Here is a 16,032-nt window from a genome sequence, read left to right as displayed (position 1 = left end):
AAATGCTTGGAAGTAGTGACATGGATTCCTGGAATATGAGCATGGCTCCTCATTTTGAGCAAACTGACTTGTTTTCACTTGTGATGTCCCAGTGGAAAACCTGTTGCAGCATCTCCAGCTCAGCCAACCATACAGACGTCATGGCTAAATCCTACCAGTGATAAAACATCCCTTTGCACAAGAAACTCCTCTGGTGTGGCTGTGTCAGGGTAGATGGCAGAAGGAGTTATGTGAAATGGTCAGTGAAAACCACGTATAGTTACTTTTACTAGAATAATTCATCATCTCAAGAGTGAGGACACTGCAAACTCCATAAATATTGTCAGAAAAGTAAATGAAGTACATGATGGCTGTTGGAAAAACATCAGCTCCAAGTCTGTTAGATTTCATGGACAGACTGAAAACACGAACTCCAAGCCAGCCCAAGATGCAAAGAAACCCCAAAACCAGAACACAGAACAAAATCAAAAAATATATACAGACTATTATCAGTTTTGAGTGCCAGGAAAAAAATAGTCTAACCCACTGTAATCAACAGTTGAAAGTAAGGAATTAATTCAAGGGATTAATGGCAGAGCAGAAGTTCTCTGAATCAGTATAAGAAGTCCTTTGCCATGAGGTTCAGCTTTCAACTGAAAATTAATCAAAGCACAACGTAGCCACACCAAAAACAGTTAAGCAATGAGACATAGGACCAAGGTAGTTCCATTTCTCAGCCTGACTCTAGTTGGAGATTTCCAATGGAAGTGACTTGGGAGCTGAAAAATCTTAACAAAACCTATGCCTATATAGAACCAAAACTCTCCCTTGGCAAAGCTCCACCTACGAGGATCACACCTTTAAGGAGCCCTGACTTCAGACTAAATATGAGCTGACAGATTGACACAGAATGAAACTCCAGCCTGCTTTACTAAAACTTCTTGCTAGAAGCTCATCTTCCACAAGGGGTTTGAATAAGTGAGAAACAGCCCTTCTGCCTTATTCTGGGCCTCTCTCTGGGCTGGATTCCCACCCACAGAAGAGAAAGAGTTGTGAAAGTCCCACAGGAGAAGTGACACTATTGCTGGGCCATAGAAACAGCCAAGTTAAAATAAATACATCAGAAACCAAGGAACATCTTGCTGGCCAGGAGAGCTGGGCTACCCAGAGGGTGGAAGGGAAGGAAGAACAAAGTGAGAATACAGACAGGGAGAAGACTCAAGTTCTTCCCCAGAAGCTGGAAAGTAAAACAGGAGACCAATGAGAACTTCTGGGCAGGGCTGAAAAACAAGTGAAAGTGAGAGATTCTCTCATCTCTGAGAGTGCAGCCAAAAAATCAGGTTACTAACTGTAAAAGAAGAAGAAAGAAAAAAACAAAAAGTAAATCCTTCCAGATTAGCAGAAGAGAACTGTCCACAGTCCTTGGCTCCATATAATGCTGGGTGGAAGGGGTAAGAAGGAAACAGGACAAACTGCAGCTTGGAGCCAAAATATTTTCCTTCTGGATGCTCCTGGCTTAGTTCAGCCCTTTGTGACTCTCAATTTCAACCCATTACACAGTCCACCATAATAATCATAATAAATGGCTGTTTGCTTGCTCAGTGTATTCAGCTTCCTCACAGCAAGCCAAGCTCAACCCAGCACTAACATTTATTTCTGGATTTAAACCAGGCCTGCCTAAAATCAAACACAACTCAATGTGGTTTGCCATATTCGCTGGGAGAGAATAAAAGGAATTGCACTCAAACATCAGAGTTTGTGGCCAAGTTCACCTCATGCTGCTGGTGGTGATATCACCATTATTTCACTTTGCTTTAGTACTTTTAAAACTTCTGTGGAAAAAGGGAGGCTTTCAACTCTGCTTCTGGGCTTTGAGGGAGATGCAAGTGATCCTAACAACATGGACACAACTAACTGTTGTCCTTTCATTAAAAGAAAAAACCCTCTATTACTCAAAAGTCAAATTATTGTTAGAAACCCATAATGACTAAATAAAAACAGCCACCAGAATCTGAGCAGGGCAGACATCAACTTGGGAGAACGGCCCTCAGGACAAACTGGTTCCAGCTCTGCCTAAAATAACATCTTTGGAGAGCTGGCCCCACCGTGCTTGGTGTTCCAAGCCAGGTCCCACAGTCCCGTTTCAATAGTGTTTGTGACACATCCTGAACACCAATTCACTCCCAGAGCTGCCCTGACAAGTTTCCAGAAGTGCCTCAGAACTTCCCCGGCAGGGCAGGAGGATGGGAGTTCCAAAGGGTTTGGGGTAACATGAACAGGCTTCAGGCATCTGTGAAACATCTCAGAATGTGATGAAGAATGGGTTTTCAGCTATTTCAAGCTGGTGCTATTTCAGCTATTTTCAAGCTGAAGCTTCCCATCCAGAAGCTTCTCCTGGGAAGAAAGGACTGTCCCATGCCACTTGCCTGCTGATTCCTATTGTCATGAGTCTCATGAGAATTCTCATTTTTCTTGCCAAGCTGGCATCAGGAAGCAGGGTAGGGTTTGTTTCCATTCTTAAATCCCTTGTATGCGATGTAAACACCTCCTTACAAATCAGGAAAACAAGCAAACAACCCAAAAGCCCCAAAAGAGCTCCTCTACCTGGATCAGAATGGAAATGTCTTTCCCCTTGCTTTCCAAAGCTGATTCCCCCCCCAGTTTTGCAGGGAGTGGCTCACAAGGGTTAGACAGTACTGCAGACCCTAATGCCAAACAAGAGCTGTGGCTGTGAACTTCTCATCGCTGGCAAACCACAACAGTTCAGGTAGACCAAACTAAATATCAGAATCCACGGACAGCTAGAGAAAAGAAATGCGCTTTTCTGCGTCGGTGACACCAAACATTTCATTAGGAAGGACCAGGGGGGAGGGAGAAGAGAAGGGAATTTCCACTGAGAGTGCCAAAGATCTAATTAATGCCCTGTCATGAAGCATTTATACCCGATGAAATTCATCCCTGCTCTGAGAGCCGGCACAAAGTTACGTCTCACTGAAGCTGCAGTTCACCAGCAGAAGGAATGAATTTCCTTTAAAGAACGATGTTCCGGATTCCTGGACGAGACACTCAGCAGTGAATGGAGCACTGTGCAGTGGAGCCTCAGCAGCCTCGAAGTGAATTTTGCTGTGACCTAACAAAAACCACAGACTTGAAATTGTGATGATTCAGAAATTTTCAGCTCGCAACAGGAGTTCTTGCAAAATATTTGGGAACTGCAGGAAGCGTTTAATGGTCTCCCTTTGTCAAGGAGAGGAATCCTGACCTCTTCTCTTTACGACTCTTGTTCCTTATAAGTGATAATTTTAGAAGATGATTAAGCCCACGTGGCCTTTTTTCTAAGGTTCCTTCTAGAACAACAAGTGACCTGACGTGGTCCTTTCTGTACTGATTCATCTTCCCTCTTTGCTGTTGGAATTTGCAGAGGAATGGCTATGGGGACAGACCATGCTCCCAGTCATATGTGTGGCTCCCCACGAGCGTGTGCAGGAAAGGAAATCAGGTCGACCCAGTGGAGAGGTTTATCTGCAGAGCAATTCAATGGAGCAACAAAAGTCAGGAGAACCTTATAAGGGCATGTGCCTTTCCTAGCCAAGAGCCAAAAAGGTAGGATTTCAGTAGGAAAAAAATCTGAATAGACCAAGAATATGAATCAGAATAGCCATGGCTAAAGCAGAGGTTTGGGACATTCCTAATCCTTATTTGGATGAGGAAACCATGGATGGGTGGTTTATGAATTCAAACTGATGTCATCTGAAGGAAGACTTCAGGTGACTCTTCCTTTCATTTCCTGTTGGCTCGAGGGATGCACTGACAGCAGGACAGACAAGGAGTTCCATCCATTTCCCAAAATAAATAAGAGACATCTCACAAAGGCTAACAGCATGCAATATAAAAATTACTGCATGTTTGTGTCAGAATTACTGTCAGAGATTCCTTTAGAAGTGAAACCAGGCTGCTCTAAATTGCCTTGAAATACGACTCCTAAGACTCTTTCTGGCTACTAATAAATGATGGCTGTGCAAGAAACTAATTTGAAAATCATTGAAAATTGTAATTTTGTTTTGTGTGCTTCCAGTAATGTTTTCTTAAACAAGAATCTTACATTTGTCCCTGTATTTGTGTAACTAATGCTGTGGAGAGAATTAGACACAGTGACACACTTGCTAACACTGTCTTTTCTCATTCAGTTTTCAGACTGAATTCCATTTTCAGTTTTGTGTAAATACTTATACTGCCCTTGAAGACCTCAGTGCAGGGCAAAATGACATGAACAGGACTCAAAGCAGACAGAAATGAGGTCATTGTTGATAATTTAACCTTCATGGGGGAAGACACCTGGGATACGAACCTTTTAAATGCCATTTGCAAATAGTCACTAAAAGCAGAGGTTTCTTCCTCATGTTTGCTTATTCCACCACAGCCTATTCCTTATGGATTACCTGTACTTAGCATTTACATTTAAGTAGGTTTTCCCTGGCAAATTTGATGTATCCTAATCCTCTTGTCCTTGAAGACTTGTCATTACCCTTTCCATGCCAATTGAGCTCAATTAGCAGCCAGTAGCAGCAGTAGGACCTGTTCACATACTCACTGGATCTCTACACAGTAACTGGAAAAATGACCTCAAATTGCCTCCTCACTGCACATATATGTTTCCTGGGAGGAAAACTCTTCTTTTCCAACGATTTCCACGTGGTAATGCTTCCTTTGGAGCAGGCAAGATAAAGTACATCCAACGGTCACAAAGAAACATTTTCTGACAACGTGCTTTTCACCTGGCTTTTATCAGAGAATTCCAGCTATGTTGTGAGCTGGAATGTGAGGCTGACACTTCATATCTCAGGTCTCAGAAAAGCGGGAACACTTTCTGAAAGCAGGTTCTCATTTCAAGAAACTGGGTATTTGCTAGTTTATGATGACGTGTCCTCCCTCAAAAGCTAATGCTCCCTCTCACTGTGGCCACCTTAGTACTGTGATTATTTTGAGGGATATCGTGTGTCCAGTAACTCAAAAGGAAAAAAAAATGAAAAAAAAAAAAGCAGCTCAGTGGATCTAAAAATAAAAATTAGGAAAGGTGGGAATTAGCTCACCACAGCTCACCTCAATTGCCAGGTCAGGTTTCAGTTTCCAGTAAGTTTTCATCAGGGAAGCTTGTGTTAGTGTATCTGTGGGCACTCCTCACACAGAGGAAAAGAAATGTCTTTGCAAACAGACACCTGACGTCACAACTCCGTGCTTTCCTGGAACAGGGCTCGTGCTGGATCCACACTCTGCCTGCTCTAACAGTCTGCATCCCCTGTGAGACACTACTGCTTGCATTCCAGTAAAGATGACACAGTGGGTTTGCAGTAAGTGGAACCAACAACTTGTTGGTGCCTAACATGCTGAAGAACTCTTATGGAGACCCGTGAAAGGTCAGCTTAAGATGTCTCGATACACTGTCAACTACTTCACACTCGGGTTTTTCTGAAGAGTTGCTTTAATACATCAGGAACCACAGCAGAGTTTTCAGATTAGTCATCCCTTTGCCAAGACAGAGTGTTCTAGAGAGGCATGAAAGTGGTCAGCAACACAACCTTCCTGTATGATCTGAACTTAGTGCTGGTCCAGGTGCTGCACCAGAATGGGATGTGCACTGTGATTTGCTCAGTGGCAGCTTGAGAGCCACAATTACTGTGCACACTCTCTGCCTTGCTGCATTCCTTCTAACTAGGGAAAAGAGAGCCCCCCCAATGCAGCAGAGATGGCTATGGGAAGAAGACAGATGGAAGAGGTTGACAAAATTTGCATACAGCAGAGTTACATTAGCTCAACACACCGAAGAACCTTTCTACATAATAAAGGTTCAACACCTAGCATTTCTTTTTTCACTTTTCTTTTGTTCTCAAAGTTGACTTTGGACAGCAAGAAATAAAGTCAGAGAAAGAGGGTATTAAATTCATTTTGAATGGAATGCAATTGCACTGTTCTTTCCAAGTGAGGTGTGAAAGCTTTTAACCTTGAGTCCCCAGCAGTAGATAAAACATCACTCAGGTTTCTATTTCCAACCCGTATGTTACACCTCACCTTCTGCCCTGTGCAGAACATTATTCCTCCTGCACGGAGCAGTATCCGCTTACAGGCAGCGCTGCTCAGAGGAAAAAAGAAAAGTTTGCCTCTCCTTCCCCCCCAAAAAAGGCCATTTTGTTCAGCCAGATGTTGTACAAAATGGCACGGCCGCTCTGCTCGAGGGGGGACGGGCCTCCCACCCCGGCGAGCCCGGCGGGGCGGTGGCGGCCCCCGCCCGGCCCCCGGCGGCGCCGAGGCCAATGGGCGGCGGGGCGGCGGGCCGCCTCCCCCCGCCCAGCCCGCCCTATATAGCGCCCGGGCGGCGGCGCCGTCCCGTCCGTCGGGCTGTCCGTGCCGAGCCGAGCCGTGCCGAGCCCAGCCGTGCCAGGATGCCGGGCCGCACCGTGTGGCGGCTGGCGCTGCTCGCCCTCTGCCTGGGGCCGCGGCGGCGGGGGGACATCGCCGCGGAGCCGGCGGCAAGAGCCGGCGGCAGGCGCAGACCCAAACCACGTCGGTGCCGCAGGGCACCCCCGCGCAGGGCAAGCGTGAGTACCGCCCGCGGGCAGGGCAGGGCGGCGGCCGTGCCACGGGAGCTCCGGTGGCCCCGGGGCGCTTCGTGTGCCCCCCGCGCTCGCCCTGGGTCGCCCCTCGGCTCGGCGGGACCCGCACACGTGTGCGCTCCGCGCCCCTTCCCTCCCGGCTGCTGCCCTCGGTAACGCCGAACTTTGCCTTCTCTTCCCCCTCTGCATCTCCCTCCTCCTCCTCCTGTCCCTCCAGAGACCTGCTATGACAATGGAAGGTACTATCAGATAAACCAGCAGTGGGAGCGCACCTACCTGGGAAACACGCTGGTCTGTACCTGCTACGGTGGGAGCCGAGGGTTCAACTGCGAGAGCAAGCCCGAACGTAAGTTGGTGGCCCCTTTTGTCTGCATCGAGACCCCGGCATGGCTTTTGGTGCCGAGTAAGCTAAGCCTTGTACGAGTTAGAGCTGGCAGCCTGGGTTTTCCGCTGAAGTTTGGTGCTTAGGGTCAGTAATGGGATCTACACTCAATTACACTGAAGATCTGGCTTGGGATTTTAAGAAATGCTTTTCATTAGTGATGGGCCTGCCACCAGAATCCTGAGCCAAACATCACTCATCTCTGTGGAGGATTGGATCTAAACATTAATTCTGGAGCCAAACCTCTTCTTTATAATGAACTGAACTGACTCCTGGACTCGCACGGGGAAGTTCAAATCTGGAGTCACTTTGCAGCTCTGGCTCTGCGCTGTTTGATTGCTTCACCCCAACTTTTCATAGCTGTGCGGTGTCGTCAGCTTGTTTAAAAATATTTCAACTTACAACTTTCCACAGCCCCCCGGCCGTGCTGTGAGCTTTCTATAATTGAGTGTAAAATGAGATTGTTTAGTCTGTGCAGAAAAAGTTTAGGTAACAGAAAGAAGTTGAAATGCGAGGTCTGCTGGAGGATGCGTCTCTCCAGGGTACAGTGTAGTTCAGATTGTCAGATGCAATCTATCTGTACTTATTGGTCTGAAGCCACTGGCTTGCCTTAATTCCTTTATGCTGCTCTGGAGATAGAAGAGCGAGAAACTGGTTCCTGGCTGATAGTGTTCACGTAAGACAGATGGGAGCGTCCCAGCCATCTGTTTTGCAAGGCTCGTGTGCTGCCTGCCTCAGGGCTGGAGTATTTTAAGGAGTACTCAGTCTCCTTGCTCCTCCATAAAAGGGGATTCAATCTACCTTTCCTTCTCCTGCAGAGATTCCCAAGTTTTAGAGTTTCAAAGTCCAATAGCAAGTTTGTCTTTATGATACAGTGAACTTTATCTGTTCAGTAGTGAAGAAAGTTGGGCTGTTGCAGATCTTGAGTCTGGTGGCAGCACTGACATTCTGTAGTCACTTACTCATGCACGAGTGTGAACAATTCACAAGTAGTGAACTTTGCTGTTGACTCTGGTGGGACTGCAGCAGAATTTGGGATTAATACACTCAGTTTTTGCCAAGTCAGAACAAAGAGGATTAACATGACAAAGCACACAGCTTCCAGGGGATGTTTGTTCCCTCCTGTCTTCTGTACTGTTGGCTTCAAACAGCTGGGATTGATCCTTTCAGGCATTCCTGTGATGTGCCATGCAGCAACTTCTGGCTCACTGGGGGAGGGAAGAAGAGGTTATTCAGCATCATGGGGACCTCGAGGAGGCAAATTTCACCCAACTTCCTCTGTGCTGCTTCATCCCAGGAGGAAAAAGGAAACTGATAGGTGTTTTTCCCCAGGAAAAAAAGGAATATCTGTGTGTGGAGGCGAGGAATGTGTGTTGCTGTTGACTGTACATGTTACTGGTGTGGTTACATGAAGTTGATTTTTTTTTTTTTTCCCCCTTAAAGCCGAAGAAACTTGCTTTGACAAATACACGGGATCCACTTACCGGGTAGGGGAGACCTATGAGCGCCCCAAGGACTCCATGATCTGGGACTGTACTTGCATTGGAGCTGGACGTGGGAGAATCAGCTGCACCATTGCCAGTATGTAACTAAAAGCCTATTACTAGAGCTATTGTTCCTTGGTGTCATATTTTCCAGAGCAATTTACACCATATTCCCAATGCCTATTAGCTGGAAAGTTGCAGGGGAGGTTGATCCAAAGCCCACCAAAATTTTGGAGTTGAAAGTCCTTGCCCCATGTACATACACTTGCACAAGCAAATTTGTCTTTTAAAAGGTCAAGTGCTACGTGTAAAAACATAGGCCAAATTTTACTCTTAGTGTCCAGTACATTTACTACATTTACTACATACAAGAGTGTGTTGCATCTTCACAGACACACCTTTGAAAGTAGTTTTTCTGACTGGAAAAAAGAATGAGGGTCTGCTCTGTAGCTAGTGAGTCAAAGTAACGCCATCAGCATTAATGGGACTACTCAGAATAAATGATAATAAATAAATGCCACCTGAGAGTCAGTCCTCCATCCTCCAAAAATGTCATCCAACACTTATCCATAAGGGAACGGGGATTGGATATCCAGACAGCAGCTTAATGTGTTTCTGCAACTCCTTTTTCACTACCCTGAGCCATACTTTCCTTTTGATCTCGCCTTACTTCCCTTGGTCCTTTCTCCCCAGCTCCCCTTTCACGTCTCTGTCTGGAAATCCTTTCCTTATTGAGTCACTGAATTGTTCACAATTTCCCTTCAGTTCATAATTACACTTTCTATGAGCACAGATGAAGATCACTGTGTCAGGACTTCTAGACTGAGATTTCAAAGTCTCTGAGGCACCTTTTGAGAAAAGTCTTGTTCTTAAAAGTATCCAGTTTCTTGTTTAAGACACACATACTGATCCTATAATAGTGTTGCCACAGAGGACTCGAAAAACCAGCCATCATTGTAGCATGGGAAAAAAAATAATGCGTTGAATCTAACAAGTAGAGTGGAGCCCTTCTGAATTTAATGGCGTTTTATTGAGCAGGGATGATAAGTGTTGTAAGAAAAGAAAGAGTCAGTAAGGAAATTGCAAACAAAAGAGCAGTCTCGTTTCCTCATCATCAGCCTGGTTTAGAGCTCACTGGAGAGTCTCACTGACTGCAACTGGCTTTGAATCAATCTTCAGAGCTCCTAGATTCCCTGCTTTCATAAATGAGCCCACAGAACATTTTAGTGGCTCCTAATAAAGGATGGGATGTGGGTTTTTTCCTTTTTTTTTTTTTTTATTCATTTCCGTGGAAGAAGACCCTGTGTTTGCAAACGGCCCTCACTGTGTTTCCCTCCCTCATACCAAGCACCTTCTTATACTCCTCATGGATGGCCACAGAGAAGCCTGAATGGCATCACTGCTAATAAGATGGAGGCAAACCCTTCCTCACCAGCCCTCAGCCTGAGAGGGGGGTGTGAGGGAGAAACAGCACCTCCTCAGGTCCCAACATTCCCCTTTCACCAGCCAGGTCTCGGCTGTGGTTTGGAACATGGAGGGGGTTAGCTGAAAGGAGGGAACAGGGTCTGGAAGGCAAAGAAAATGGCGGCGCCTGTGGAAAATGGGGAGCGCCATTTTATAGGGTGATAGAGGAGGCAGCCACAGCCTGTCCACCTCCTTCTCCTCACTGCCCCACTCCTTCTTCTTGCCTCCCTCCAGCCCAGCTGCCCCTGGCCAGGTGGCCCTTACCTTGTCGCTGCCATGCTGTCCCTGGTGTGTCTCTCACCTCAGCTCCCCTCTCTCTGTCCACAGATCGCTGCCATGAGGGTGGCCAGTCCTACAAGATCGGCGATACCTGGCGCCGGCCCCATGAGACGGGCGGATACATGTTGGAGTGTGTGTGCCTGGGCAATGGGAAGGGCGAGTGGACCTGCAAGCCTGTGGGTGAGTGGCTGCTCCTTCCTTCTCCCTCAGCACAGTCAGGGTGGCACCTTCCTCCTTGTCTTCCCTGAGGCATCCCCATGTGGGAATGCCCTGGGTGGGCTCTGATCCCTCCTTCCCTCTCATAGCTGAGCGATGCTACGACAACACGGCCGGGACATCCTATGTGGTAGGAGAGACCTGGGAGAAGCCCTACCAGGGCTGGATGATGGTGGACTGCACCTGCCTGGGTGAGGGCAGTGGCCGCATCACCTGCACCTCCAGAAGTAAGTGCCAGCCTGGCAACTGCCAGCTGCTCCGTTTTATTTATTTATTTTTCATTTATTTTCTTATTTATTTTTGTCCTGCTAGCTTTGTCTGCCCTGTGCAAGTGACAGTAGTTCTCGAGGGATGGCCACCCCCTGAGAAGTGGCAGGAAACAGACCCTTCTGAGGGCAGAGGGGAGTGTGTGGTGCCCCACTCACCATTTGGAGTCTGGGAATATACCCCAGAGCTGATGATCGGTGCTGGTGACAGGGTGGCTGGATTATTTGGGCGTTTCATCTCATTTAGAGGGAAATGTTTAAGGAACGTGTGTGTCAGCTGAGTCGCAGTCAGGCATCTCCCAGGAAGTTGGGCGAACCACAAAATGGCGGAGGGTTTACCTGTTAGCTCCATTTCTGTGTTTTTAAGGAGCCTCCTGAGGGACAGTTGGGTGCTTTTAAAGATTCCATTCCTGTTCCATCAGCACAATCTGCCAGATTAAAATAGTGTATTTTTTTTCTCTGTTACTGTTTGATTCGTGTTGGCTAAACCAGGGTTTGTTTTGTCTGCCCTAACCTTTCATCTGTCAGTTCTCCTCCCTCCCCTGTTTGCAGCACAGGTGATTCCTGCTCCCCCCCCCACTTTTTGCATCACTGAGGAACATTACTGTAAATATTCCACTATATTTGTATTTGCAAAGCAAACAGGGCTTTTAAAATCCCAAATCTTGCTTGTTTATTGACCTTCTGTTCCAGTTCTGTTAGGAGCAAGCTCTGTAGCGGAGCTATCTCTGTTTTATACCAGTTGTCTCAAGAAAATTTAACTTTGTACCTTATACCTTGGTTATGCAAAGTTTGAGAAACTCCTCTGTAGCCTTTCAATTGCCTCATATTCAGTTGCCTCAAGGTATACAAATAATGGCTTTCTGCTGATAGAAACAGCAGACCTGTAAAGAACTAAAACACTGAGGAGGGTTGGGATTAATACTGAAGATCTGGAGAGACTTGGTTGAGAAATAAGCTATAAAAATCAAACCAGCCTTGACAATATTAAATCTGTTAAAAACACATGGGGAAAAAATCATTACCTGTCAAATGGGAATGAATAAAACAGAGTGCGTTGTTTGTGAATTTTGGAGGAGTTATTATTACTAATAAAATGTATTTGGCAGTAGCTTTCTTCCCATAACTCAGGTCTGCCCTGTTGTATTGTAGTGGAAATTGCAGTATAATGACCTGTTCATTTTTCATTTTGTTTTCCAATTGCAATCAAATAGAGAAATTCAAATTTATGTGTGTAAAATGATACCTGTAGCCCACAAAGTGGCATTACACTTCAGTGTATGCTGCTGCTGTTTATCTTTTATGGCCAGCATTTTCCAGAATCACAGCTGGTTTCTTGGAAGACATTTCAGCTTTTCATTGTCTAACTTGAGAAGAGTGTCCTTAAGACAGGTTTTTTTCACATTTGCTAAATGACATCATGAGGAATATCTGAATAAATGAAATTGGTGAGGAATATCTTACCAATTTACCATTCTTCTGGCAAATACTCAATTTTTGGTCACTTTAGCACTGCAAATTACTAACATATTTTCTACATTCATATTCTGTCCTGTGTGCTCTCTCAGCAATCTGACTTAATGCATATGTCCTTCCACAGTTCTTCATAAATCCATGTTCATTGATCCATGATTATATTTGAGCCACTGTATCAAGTTTCCCTTGAACGAGTAGGTAAAATGTTGTAATGGAAGAAGAACTAGTTAATCCATGTGGATCTGGCATCCAGACAAAAGTAGTTTGTTACACTGTCCTTTGAACCCATTTACTCAATTCATTGGAGGCTGTGGGTTATTAGAGACAACAGGAAGATTTAGGAAGTCTGGTATTCTGGTGTGGCATGAGCAGCTTATATTAACCTTACTTCAGCTTCATGCATACTTCTTTTGGAAGAAATGGAATTTAACATACTGCCCTCAAACAGGTTTTAGTTTCTTCCAGCTGAAAGAGAGCCCTGAATTATGTATAGTATGAAATGACCCAGCTGAAACACTTCTGTTTTCAAAAACAACAACACAAAAAGGAAGAGTGCAAGGACATTAAAACAAGTTTAGGCTTTAAAGGTGTATGCTAGACAGAACGGGTTTAAAATGGCTTTTAAATAACTATCAGGAATGTTTTCAATATAGTACATGGTTTTTCACATTGATTTTGAACACAGCTTACCATGTTCTCACTGGGAATGTTATGATGCTCATTTTGACAATGACTACAAAGTGAAAGTGCAGTTCTGGAAATAAATGGGAGATTTCCCCTGGGCTAAAGCACCAGGATTTTCAGATGCTCTCAGCCTATGCAGTTTAGAGCAGGCTTTAGTGCATCAAGAGCTTGCAATAGAGGGCTACAGAAAATGCGGTGGGTTTTTAGAAACTCCCGCTCATTCGATAGTGTGGGTGGTTCAGTGCCAGAAGCTGCCTGGTGAATCCATCCCGTGCAGACACAGCTAACAGGCATATTCCTTACACAGATCGGTGCAATGACCACGACACCAAGACTTCCTACAGAATTGGAGACAACTGGAGCAAGAAGGATAACCGTGGAAACCTGCTTCAGTGCGTCTGCACCGGGAACGGCAGAGGGGAGTGGAAATGTGAAAGGCACACGTCCCTGCACACAACCAGCACTGGTAAGTGGGGCATCATGGCATGTAACGTAGGGAAAGGGGCAGGGAATGGCACCTTTTGAATGGCTGGGACCTGGAGCTGAGTTGTTCCATCCTGATTTAGGTATGTAATTGTCTGGAAAAGGTCAGTAAAAAAGAGGATCAGAGTTCAGGAGGTGCTCCTTGTTTGTGTGTGTGGAGACAAGATTAATTCTTACCGTGTTTTTGTGCACAAATGGGTCTTGCACGTGCAGATGGGATTCCCTGCACGATCACAGTGCAGTAAATCACAGCTAGGGCCCTGCATCCACAGGAACTATCTTTGTCTTGGAAGCATGGCACTCCAAGTTAATATTTGAACTTTATGTATTCGCCTCAGGGTAGCTTTCCTGAAATGTCTTTAATTTAAATCCCAGAGACCATCTGGTTTCTTTGACATGATAAATACACCTACTAATGGCTGAGCTTTAAAAACCAAAAAATGTCAAGGAATGTATACAATGCTATTTGATACATGTACATGAGATAGTTTGTAATTTTGGTATGAAATATTACCTAGTTTATAGATAGCATATTTTTTGTGCCCAAGGTTTAAGTGTTCAGCTTCTAAATTCTTTTTTTTGGTCATTTTAAGTATCTAGGTTTCTTATCAGTGACTGCAGTGTAAGACTTCTTTTTTCCTGCAATACCTGCACTAAATTTCTCTTGGTAAATGACCTTTAGCTGTTTGGTACCTGCAGGTTAACTTCAGACTCTCATAAGGTCTAAACTTCACAATGCACAACTCTTCAAGGGTGCCAGTGTTTTGCTTCCATTATTATTTCCCCTATTCCAGCAGAGCTGAATTTGTGGAGGTTCCTGTGGGAATCATTAACAAAAATTTACATGATGTAGACAACAGGCCTCTTTGACTAAAAGTTTTTGGCATGTTATTTGTAATAATAGTGAGAGACAAAGCTTAAAAATTCCAGAGTAAATGAATACATTTGTAGTTTGGGGTTTTTTTCAATGAAAAATTCAAAATTAATCCTTTTTGCCTTACCTTCCTACTTTCATGGTAATTTTTTTTGTCTTGTCACTGATCTAGGTTTTTCTATTTTACATTTCCTTCAGCTCATTTTTTTTTCCCAAAAATAAAAGACTTCTAAACAATTCCTGCGAAAAGCATTTTCTAAATCCTCTCTGAGGCCACTCCACAGTGTTGGAAACTAGAGGCTATCAGTGACAGAAAGGGGAGTCATTATTCTATATATTTTGAAGTTTGCTAAGTGGAATAATTAGAATGTGTCTCGGGACACCAAGAGAGTTGTGCCTTCCATTTGACGGAGTGCCTGAGGTTTTTTTTTTTCCCCCAGCGTTTAACTCAAGCGTTCTGTTCTGCAGCTTTACATCCCAGCTCTCCCTTCTCTCCCGTGTCCTGCAGGATCTGGCTCTCCCAGCTTCACGAACGTGCAGACCGCGCTGTACCAGCCCCAGCCCCAGCAGCCCCAACCTCAGCCCTACGGGCAGTGCATCACTGACAACGGGGTGGTCTACTCTGTGGGGATGCAGTGGCTCAAGACACAGGGCAGCCAGCAAATGCTCTGCACCTGCCTGGGCAACGGAGTCAGCTGCCAGGAGATAGGTATGACTTTGTGTTTGGAGCCTGTCCAGCCCAGTGAGGGCTTTAGGACTGCCCTGTGGCTTAATTTTGAAGTAGACTCTTTTGTGTGTGTATTAGAAATGTCATCTGAAGAAATACTGGAGAAAGGTGCTGGGGTGAAGAAATGGTTGGTTTGGTTATCTAAAGCCTGGTTCTCTGGGGCAGTAATGTTTCCCATTGAGTTATATATAACTTTCTGAGGGAAAACAGAGCCCTTGGGGAGCAGCATTAATAACTTTATTCAAATGGAGCTGCAATAATATATGTTCAGAAAAGAATGTAAAAGAATGACACAGCTGTGGGGTTAAGCTGTCTGTTGGTGTGTGTTGGCCCAGGTCCATGGCAGTCAGTGTGGGTTCCCAGCAGCCAGTGACTTGGCCTAGAGGGGCTGTTGCTGTTTTAGAGCCCTGAGATTTGGGGATTACTTTAAACCAGAGTCTAATGCTGTGATTTGCTTGTTTTAAAGCTGTGACCCAGACGTATGGTGGCAATTCTGATGGAGAGCCCTGTGTTCTGCCTTTCACCTACGATGGAAGGACCTTCTATTCCTGCACCACCGAAGGCCGCACAGATGGGCACCTCTGGTGCAGCACCACCTCCAACTTCGAGCAGGACAGGAGATACTCCTTCTGCACTGAGCAGAATGGTAAGTGCTTCTCAGAGGAACTTCACATGCACATGACCCTTGTGTAGAGATGGAGGAAGGAGCAGAGAAAATAGGAACAGGCTGCCTGACCCATTCCAGCAGTCTGGAGGGACTCTGTGCATGCCTCACAGCAGGGCAGTGCTGTGAATGAAGGCTGCCTGATGACAGAGCACTTGTGTGCTCTTGGCATCTTTGGAGGGTGGTCAGGGTGCTACAGATGTACCTTTTGAGTCCTGTTCTCTCTTCTCTGAGCTGACCTTAGAACAGGAGTACCTGGTCAGGGTGGAGCTTTGGTCTAAAGGACTTTGGCTTTGTTTGAATGACTTGCTTAGGGCAATGCCCATATTAGGCTGTGAAGAGGAGGATAACCATGGAGTACAGTCTGTGCAGTCCTGTCACTCCCTCCATCCTGGCTATCTAGCCAGGCTGCCATATATAGCAGTGATCTTAATGTGATTTGTGGT

General features: G+C 45.4%; 1 protein-coding gene across 1 annotated transcript in view; it reads left to right on the top strand.

Annotated features, from left to right (window-relative positions):
* The first annotated feature begins 6,416 nt into the window (after positions 1–6,416).
* The window catches only part of FN1 (fibronectin 1), a 53,329-nt gene continuing 43,713 nt past the window's right edge, over positions 6,417–16,032 (top strand). Inside the window, 9 exon segments of the mRNA XM_029959561.1 lie at positions 6,417–6,465; positions 6,468–6,572; positions 6,805–6,933; positions 8,413–8,550; positions 10,245–10,376; positions 10,502–10,639; positions 13,146–13,304; positions 14,704–14,904; positions 15,389–15,568. Of these exon segments, the coding sequence (XP_029815421.1) occupies positions 6,417–6,465; positions 6,468–6,572; positions 6,805–6,933; positions 8,413–8,550; positions 10,245–10,376; positions 10,502–10,639; positions 13,146–13,304; positions 14,704–14,904; positions 15,389–15,568 (1,231 nt within the window).

The sequence above is a fragment of the Manacus vitellinus genome, unplaced genomic scaffold (assembly GCF_001715985.3).
Source record: "Manacus vitellinus isolate BGI_N305 unplaced genomic scaffold, ASM171598v3 scaffold_20_pilon, whole genome shotgun sequence".
Classification (NCBI taxonomy): domain Eukaryota; kingdom Metazoa; phylum Chordata; class Aves; order Passeriformes; family Pipridae; genus Manacus; species Manacus vitellinus.
This window is presented reverse-complemented; position numbering and strand designations above follow the sequence as displayed.